This window comes from Amia ocellicauda, chromosome 18 (assembly GCF_036373705.1).
Source record: "Amia ocellicauda isolate fAmiCal2 chromosome 18, fAmiCal2.hap1, whole genome shotgun sequence".
Classification (NCBI taxonomy): domain Eukaryota; kingdom Metazoa; phylum Chordata; class Actinopteri; order Amiiformes; family Amiidae; genus Amia; species Amia ocellicauda.
In genome coordinates, this window is record NC_089867.1 from 7,674,089 (window position 1) to 7,683,996 (window position 9,908).

Below are 9,908 nucleotides of genomic sequence, written 5' to 3' on the forward strand. Positions count from 1 at the left end.
CACAGAGTTATTCCATCTAATGGTCTCTTCAGTACTAAATTATGTACAATCTAGACCTCACAGTAGGCATCTTTGCAGAGTGAACATGTGCTTGAATTCAAAACTGCCTTCATGTCCTGTCTTTGTTCATTTAGAACTCCAAAAGCATTTTAAAATGTATATTACAACCATTAAACAATAATCATACTGCAAATTGTCCTCAAGGTACAGTTTGAATGTAGAACGTCAAAAATGGGTGACTTTAATTTAAATAAACTACCTGAAAGATAAAAGCATGGAAAAACCAGCTGTTATTTATTGCACATGCATCTGTTATTGCTGGTATTTATCATGGTACACTTCTATAATTAATTGAATAATCCAGGAACAATTTTTCAAAATTACAGTTATTCTGGAATGCATCTTATTTGTTTATCAATGTTTCTTCTGAAATGAAGAATTGAACAGTTTTAAATTATGTAGCCTTTGTTTATCATTATGAGTAATACTGGAGTTACTGGATTGCTTGAAGCTTCAATAAAATAAATGATGCCCTACTTTGTCAGAACTCACTGGTAAAAAATCATGTGTCAAAGGTGTATTTTCATTTTGCATTTTGTTAATCTGAATAACTCAAGCATAACATGTGTGTTCAACTGTTTATAATGATATAATATTATATAATTACATATATATGAATGTATAATATGTAATATTCAGCACAGAGGTGTACACCATTAAACATTCTGTGTTTACTATGCAGGTGATTTTTAGTTATAGGTTTACATTTGGCTTATTTTAAGTACTGAAGCTTCTCTCACATTCAAAACTCTTGCGGTCTCTTGCGGTGACAGTTAAACAGCTGTGTGTTTCTCCTAAACTCCCCCTGACAGCAGTTTGACTGAAAAAGACCAACACTAAATTTGCATCTGGGTGTCAATCTAACCCCAACACCAGTAGCCAGTAAACCAGTAACTTGGCTACTGCCTCCTTCCCAGTATTGTTCCCACTCAGAATTGTATATATCTCATGTGATGGTATCTTTGTAGGGTATTGTCCATTTTTTGTTTAACTTTTATTAACTATTTAGGCATGCTCATCGTATTGATTTTGTGTCAGTTTTCATTGCTAAATATTAATATACTGACTTTACAAATATGGTGCGCTAGAGGGGAAGAAATATGTGAATCCCACTTGAAACAACAACAATGAAAAAAACACTTCTCAATTAAATACAACATGTTCTAACATAAAACACAACCCAGATTTGGGGATTCAATTTCCATAACAAATAAAGGTTAATATATTTCATTAGGATATAAAACAAATACTCAGGTGGGATTTGAACATGTAAATCTCACTCTTTGTTTTAATATAGGTATTTAAGTATATTGACCAATTCCAATTCCTCAAATAATTGAAGCCGAACACTGTGCACTCCAATCAGCGGTAATTAATTACAGAATGTTAGCACCGGTGCTAAATGTTTGATCAGAGAAAGTAAGAGCCTAGATGTATCCCTTCACCAAGGGAAATTAGGATTTCTATATCAGCCATCTGGGTGCTGGCAATCCAAGCATTTCCCCCGTTGTTCATTATCTGGGCTAATACTGCCATCCTGTGGTCAAATCCAAGAATGTATTATGTAAGCTTTCCAGCATTACATCATTATTCAATTAGCATAAAAACCATGCTGCATATTGCAGAACAGGTACTATCATGCCTACCCAGGAAGTAAACCAAGAAGAACGAAATCTAATAATAATCACAGAAAACAAAATCACAATAAACAAAATCACATTACAATCATCTTTGTATAGAATTCTAATTAAAATACTGTATTTTGTCTGTAAAACAACAATATAGAGCTTGTGTTCTATAATATTGTACAGTTCCTTATTGAATATGAGCAAATAATAGTAATAATACATTCTGTTTTATTTACGGACATCTGCAAAAGTGACTTAAGACTAGATGTTGACTGAGTAACACTCGGTCTTTATTGGTCCCCAAGCGTCTGCCGAATGAGGCAGAAGTGGATGACAGAAATGTCTCCTCCCCTGCCCGTTAACTCTGACTGAGAGAGAACTATGTCTCGGATTTCTTACCGTTGTCCTGAGCCCCCAGAGACATAACAAGGCCGTTCTTTTTCCGCCTCAAGTTTGCTCCCCCTTGAGAAACCGCAGCCCTGAACGAAGAGAATGACTCCTTGTTCCCTTTGGCGGGGGGAGAAAACTGGGCCTCCTCTGTGTCACAGTCATCCACCTGGTAAAGAAGGTAAATCACCAATCAACTCAAAGCTCTCAGATGGGAATGTATTAGTGCTATGCTGGGTACTTCTGTGGGACTCTAGATAATTATACATAGATATTAAATAGATGGCGTTTCTATGACTTCTAAACTGTATAGAAAATAATTGGTTTGTCATATAGTGGCCAGGAAGCTGTATAGGTGTCTGGTTTAAGGTGTGGCACAAGCAGCAGATACAGGAAAGGTTACCTACAGACTGACTGAGATAAGTCTATGGCTCAACATTTTTGTTTTCTGGATGAATCGATTTTGCAAAGTCTTAAACTAAGAGTGGAATAAATACAAAAACTAAAGACCTTCTGTTGTTCTGTGTGCAAGCTGAAACTATGTTTTTTAACTTTGTTTATGTGTTTATGTTTTCCCTTTCAGATAGATGAGCATACCTCTCTGTGGTTCATTAATCATAACGTAGTCCTCTAATTTATTTGGCTTAAATAACATAGGGTCATATCCACTAGCAATCAGTTGACTTTTATCACATATAAAGACATTAAGTTAAGGTAAGAAACTATACTTTAGAAACTTTGGAACTACCATACATTTGTTTTTCACCTGATTACAAATGTAACACTTAATGTACTGAAATAACATTACTTGTGGACCCTTGTATGTATGTATGTATGTATGTATGTATGCATTTCTATAAAACACAATGTTGTGATTATTTAAATAACTGTCACGTATCTATTCTTAATGTGTTTTACTTACATTGTCATTATGCTTCCTGGATTTGGAAATAGGGGGTAATGAAGCGGCTTTGGACCTAGAAACGGAAATAAAATACTTAGTCTCTAGGCAGTAAGACAAGCTGTTGAAGATTATACATTCAAATCAACAGTGTTCAAAATCTCTATTTTTGTATCTGTTAATGTAGTATGTAATAAAACAAAGACAATGTGTTTACTTATTGATGCAAGATGCATGTTAGCTCTGAAGGCCTTTTTCTTGAACAGGATTGTACTATTCTGTGTAAAATATATATAACATGACAAGGATGCTCATAGACAAGCCACACACCCTGATGTGTAAAGATTTAGTGTTTTGGAACGTATTATTTTCTCTTTAAGGACAACCAAATGCTCAAATATTAGTGGCACATTTATAGTAAAAAAATCAAATAACTTATTTGTTACCTCCTTGCCTTTATTGTATTGAAATTAAGCTTACCCAATGAATCTCCTCATTGTCATGGGTTTTGTAAAAATGAGTTCACTGTAGGGAAGCTTTTTAAACCTTTCACGCCCAACCGCAATGTAAAATTGTCCATTTTCTAGTAACTTTCCATCATTGACGAGTCCTCCTTCCAGAGTGTACAGGCTAACAAAAAAATGGGAGATATTTAATGTAATCCTCCCCCACCAAAAATGTGTATTTAGTGTTTCTCTATGCTTGACTTAATTCACTGTGTTTACCTACAATTTACTACAATGTCCCTGCATGTAGGCCAACAACAGCCTTCTCTGGTTTTAAACTCCATAACAGCTCACATACTTTAATTAGAGTTGGGTATGTATACATATTAATGTGAAATATACCAATTAACACAATTAATTAAGTCACTTCTAATAGTGCACATTTGAAACGCAAGTAGTTATTATATCAGTCCAATTGGTCAATGTGATTGTTTAAGCTTGAAGACAATGCTTGACAATTTACAGGACCGCAAAAAAGGGTCACTGAAGACAACAACGAATACAGTACTACACAAGATCAGGAGATTTATTCTTCAGTTTTCCTTAAGAAAGTCATTGCACGGATGTCACCTGCGAATGAAAGAAATGATCCCTGCATCTAGATCCATTTTACAGGGGAAAATGTAAAACTGGCTATCTATTCAAATAGCCTGTTTCCAGAGTTTACACCACCTGAAGTCTTAAAATGCTTTCTGACTTCTAGTGGAATCAATTCTGTCTTTGTAGAATCAATGTGGGTATGCAATATCGTAGCTCCATTACTATCAGTTAAGGGAAAGACAAAGTGCTCTACCTGTGCACGCCCCCGAGGATCCGCAAGCCCATTTTCTCGGTGATCATCTCAAGCACACGCTCGAACTGTCCCAGGACTCGGCGCGGTATTAAAAGCCTGACTGCTGGATTCAGCACGTCTCCATTGGCAATCACACTAGAACAGGGTTGGAAAAATGGTCAGCTATGGCTGTGTTTGTACACTTTGATTAATATGCACGTAAAGAAACAGAAGTTTTGCTTTCATACTTACAAAATTGCACATGGTTCATTGATGGGTTTCAGAAATCTGGCCGACACAATTATTCTGCTATGGGACACTGGTTTTGTCTGTGAACATAGCAAATTGTATCAGCATACACCCCGAAAGGGAACAATATTATCTATTATTTTTATGTAATTAACATTTTAATAAACCCCCCAGTTTTAAAATGAAGTCACCATAGTAGGCAACAGAGTAGTCTTAAATAACGAATTGTTAAAGATATATGGGGGGAAACTGAACAATGAAATCAAGAGTAGACTGATGTTCAAACTGACCATTACAGAAACTGTGGCTTTAAAAAAAAAAAATCATCCCTTGGTATTTCATGTACTCTAAGCTGTCTGGTTCACAAAGGAAAATCTTCACTATGTTGTCTATGATCTGTATTGGAAACAGAATAGTGCAAGCCAAGGATCTGACGTGTGTGACTGCATTGCTCCCTGGGTAATATGTTTCCAGTTTCACAAATTTCTGAGACAAGAAAGCAACAAAATAATTCAAAATGCAATATGCCTAATTCCCACTGAAGGGCAGAAGAATCAACCTGTGCAAAGAAAACCATTTCAAAACCATCATACACTTCTGTATATCCTAGCAACCACTGTTTGTGCTCACGCTGCGACAGGCGAAGAACCCAGAGGTTGAGGGCTTAGAGGTAACAAGAGGGTAACAAGAGGGTGCAAAAGAGAAAGAGCAGCCCTCATATAAAGACTGCCAGTTATATCTTCCACGTTAATGAGTAAAAGCATGCCAATCACCCAGGTAACCCAACCTTGCTCCTGGGAATCAACGCAGTGTGAGAAAGTACCTTGTAGTTCGTGCCTTAGTAAGTCAACAATACTCTTGGCGTGCTTCTCAAGGCCTCTTATAGTGCCTAATATATTAAACCATCAACACTTCATTGGTTTACTCGAGGATTGCCAAATGGAGGCTGTTTGCAAAGTTTCCAGGCCTCTTGTTCTACACGTTGTTCGATGCTCCTCAGCTTCGCAAGTGTGTTAAAATAACATTGTCAACGGGGGAAGGCGTGGGCTCTGTAGTGTACACTTAAGTTAAATATGTGTTCAAGGGTGCGCTTCAAATTAATAATTCATAGTTGGGCCGCCAACAAAGAGATCTTTCCCAGACAAGATGGAATCGACTTACGTTTCAGTTAAGCATTACAGCTCTCTTGGCTGAGTCTTTCTCTATCGTCACACTATGAATATGTTGTTTTTATCCTTGCCAAACAAGGACAAATACCAAAGAAGAGTTTATCACATATTTCTTGGGTTTCTGCAATTTGCGTCAAAATTCATATTATGTATAAATCATATAATATCTATAAAAGGCATGTGATTTCTCACTAAACAAACTCTATAAATTATCTGTCATATAACTACCCTGAGCTATTTAGGGTGCGTGTCAACAGTACAAAAAGATATAGCATGGTGACTCCATTCATTTATTTGTTTGAACACGCATGACTTATCATAAATGGATGCAAATATATGTTAAGTATTTCAATGTAATGGTGTTTAACTGTATAGAACTTGCAAAATGGGTATTTCAAAATTTAATCTGTAATTGCTCGTTACCAAGTGCTATTTGCAGAGATCGTGCTCGAGTCTCTCAATTAGCCCCTGAAAAAGTATCCTACATCTCTCCAAGTGGAGCTCTGCTTATTATAATTAGGTTTCTAGGATACAAACTGAACACACAACATTAAATTCTCAGATCAAGTGTGCCTCAGCTCAGAGATTCGGTACACACATCTTTAATAACGAACTCTGTTTGACGATGAAGTTAGCACTTCAGAAAACGACTATTTAATTTGGTTTGCTGTCCTGCCATCTATTATCAGTGCTTCTCACATTTCATTACCTTCTGCCTTATTATTGTTTTGTATAATACAAATGCAATACATAGTGTGTTACAGATACAGAAATGAATGAGGCTCCTGCAACAATTGTTGCTCTGAAAGCTAAATATTTTTAATTATTGCTTAGTACTGCATGCACATTTTTACAAAACCGACCCTATATAGCTCTGGAAGACATTAAGAGACCACTGCAAAATTATCAGTTTCTCTGGTTTTACTATTTACATGTATGTGTTTGGGTAAAATGAACATTTGTGTTTTATTCTATAAACTACTGACAACATTTCTCCCAAATTGCAAATAAAAATGTGAATGTAATGGAAGGGGTGCCATACATGTAGAGATGCTGATTTAAGAAATATTTGCAGTGGTCTCATAATTCTTTCCAGAGCTGGATTTGTGTTGCTATATGCATTTGATAATATATCACTACTTTGTACCAGGAAACAAATTCAAAATAACTATCAAAACCTTTTAAATGTTTTATCAATTAATACAATTCTGTATATATTGAATAAGGCAGACAATAAAGTGAATTTAAGTGAGCCATTTAAGTGAAAAATACTCATGTTTGTGATGACTATACATGTGACAAAATGGCATCTAAAAAAACTTTACGTGATCAAATTATATATTACACGAAAATGGTAAGGATTTCACTATTGAAACTATCATATGTATTTCTACATTTTGTATGCATGCTAACAATGGATGTTAGATATGTATTCATGTTTAGTTTGTTGGAACTATTGACAAGTTGGTGGTCACCCTCAGTGCTGCACTTTCTGTAAGAACAGCCCATTTCTGCATTAGGCAATGGGTTGACAGTGACTTAAAGCTCAGGGTGACAGCACAAAGTAGGTCACTGTCACTCTTGTCACTGACTCAGTGTCTACAGGACCCAGCAGAATAGGAAAGTGTGTATTTCCTGTTCTCGATAGCTACGATTTTTGTTTCCATTCTAGGTCACTGTGACAGGACAGTGCTGAAGGCATACATTGGATAATATATCCAGGCTCCAGTCGAAAGCTGTGATGTAATATACTCGAGACCTGTGTCTGCAAACTTGAACTGGAGTGTGCATATTCATAAGGTTGCAGCTGAAACTGACACCAAGTCAACATGCTGAAACAAGAGACTAGACGTATTTTTAAACTTTTTGTCTGGCCAGTATGCAAACCCAGACAAGCATTATTATTAACATCATACTTTTTCTTGCAGAAGAGTTGGTGATAGAGTTACCTGTTCTTTTGACGTAAAAACACTTTTATTTTAGTTTAAATGTATTTATTTATACCTTGAGGGAAATTACTAATAAGCTCCTTCACTGGCCTCTTAAATGGAGTTTGACTTTAAACTTGAGTTTGTTTGTTTTGAATTAGCATGTGAATACATACTATATTTAATGGAAATTTATAGCACAACCTCCTACTAGTAAGACCCCATACTACAGCTGAAGAACACGTACTCCCTTTGATTTGTACTAGTGTCATTATTAAGTAATTAGGTATACATGCAATTGCCATCTCTGGCCAACAGAGGTCATCGTTGCATAATGTTCAACTTAACAGTTTTAATAATGAATATGCTGCTGCTATCATAAAGTATATTCTACAAAGCCTTACCTGGACCAGATTGTTTTGAAGACGTTTCTTCTTTTTTGCTGCAATCTGTAAATAACTGTGATAATTATAATAGGGAGAGAAGTTTGATCATTTAAGATGAGGTTTAGGCATATTAAACTACACCACTATCCCGGTTAACTCCCTTTACTGTCAAGTCGCGCATGCCTCTGAGTATAATGAACCTCATTAATGTTTAAACTCATTATTGTTGCAATGTACAGTAAATGGGCCACTGTTACTTGTAGTGTAGGATGCAAGTTGTTACTTTTAACAATTGCCCTTCTCTACTGGGTATACTGATTACACGTTCTTCTCTGTAAAGCAATAGTGCATATAAAAGAACAGTACACTATTACACGTACACTATACACTGTGTTAGTCTCCTATTTCTTTCTGTGTTTCTAGATATACTGGTGCCCAATAAGTAAGTATTTTATTATGTAATTCTATGTGCAGAACTTGGATGCACAGAGAGCATACTAGCATGTCATAATACATTTGTAAAACCACCAAACTACTTCTGTAAAATATATCTTTATTATTATTATTATTATTATTATTATTATTATTATTTTATATATGTTATGGTATTATTACATTGTATTTCAAATGTTTCACAAACAGTTCTATATATGCATATTAACTAGTGGATTCTTAGACGAACACAAACACAACAAGTTATGGGAGCACGGATGCTAAAAGGAAAGCTACACACAAAATAATAATCATTATTGGTATGTATACTTACTCTATTTGTTTAAACCTCTCTCTGCCGGCCGCTACATAATGTTGCCCACTCTGCAGGTGCTCAAGCGAGAGCACCCGGTTGCCCCCTTTTGGGGTGTAGATGTTCCTGACCGCCCCAAAGGGGGCTTTAACCCCACCAGTCACTTCCTTCAGGAAAGTCTCGAAACTGGTCATCCTTTTCTCGTTGATCACCAGACGCCTCCCTTCATAATACGGGTCACCATTGCGAAACATCAGCACATTCTTCACCGCGGGCTGCACCAAAAAATTGTGTTTCTCGGAGCTCATGATGCAAGAAAAGGAACTCCAGTGTTGTACTGAGTATTAAAAAAAAAGTGTTCATGTACACATGCAAACATGCACCAGCTGTCTTGCGATGCTGCTAGCAGGCGTGTGCTGGAAGAAGGATGTTTTCCGCACACATGTTGCCCTCACAAACCAACCAACCAGCCAACCAGCCAACCAAAAAGCTTGTGGGTTTGAGTGTGGCAAAGCAAGGGAGTAAAGCTGATGTACTATCAGACAGCTGGCAACATCAGACAAGTTAGCTTGCAGATGTGGAGAACACGTTAAAAAGTAAATCCATATCAAATCTATTCAAGATTGCAGTGGCAGGGCGCAATACCCCGTATCCCGCAGTTTAACAGTTTAAGTGCAATTGTATTGTATCATGAAAAAGAATGACTTATACTGTGGCAATATTGATGCACAGGCTCTCCCTGGCCGCACAACACTGTGCACGGAAAAGCTGGTGCTGCACAAGATCAGACCCGGAGTATCCTGGGAAACTTGTGTTATTTTGAACCCTTTCTATAGAGACGACTCAGGCAGTCCTGGAACTCTTCTACGTCGTTTGCTTGAGTAAGTGTTCATTAAAAGTTGTTCCCAATTAAAGAAAAAGGTGTTCTTTCGGGGTTGGCATGGTTAGGGGATGGTGCGAAAAATGCATTGCTTATGTAAGCTAAGCAACAAGTCTAGGCAATCGGCTGCTTCCTTTGTAAATCTTGCAACACTCATTACAGTCGGTTAATTAAATAGCGGGGGACCTAGAGGTAGTCACAGTAGTGGTCTGTTGCTACCCGATAGATATAGCTAAAAAAGTCTTGATGGGAAAACATGTTTGTTTTGTGTATTGCATAATATACATAAACACCTGA

At 36.7% G+C, this 9,908-nt stretch overlaps 1 protein-coding gene across 1 annotated transcript in view; it reads right to left on the reverse strand.

Moving 5' to 3' along the window:
• Positions 1-9,039, reverse strand: part of LOC136713967 (doublecortin domain-containing protein 2) — a 41,677-nt gene extending 32,638 nt beyond the window's left edge. Inside the window, exons 1-7 of the mRNA XM_066691219.1 lie at positions 8,753-9,039; positions 8,005-8,059; positions 4,507-4,583; positions 4,276-4,410; positions 3,457-3,606; positions 2,998-3,052; positions 2,088-2,244 (exon numbers count right to left, since the gene is read on the reverse strand). Of these exons, the coding sequence (XP_066547316.1) occupies positions 2,088-2,244; positions 2,998-3,052; positions 3,457-3,606; positions 4,276-4,410; positions 4,507-4,583; positions 8,005-8,059; positions 8,753-9,039 (916 nt within the window). The remainder of the gene's footprint in view (positions 1-2,087; positions 2,245-2,997; positions 3,053-3,456; positions 3,607-4,275; positions 4,411-4,506; positions 4,584-8,004; positions 8,060-8,752) is intronic.
• Between the last annotated feature and the right edge of the window lie 869 nt (positions 9,040-9,908).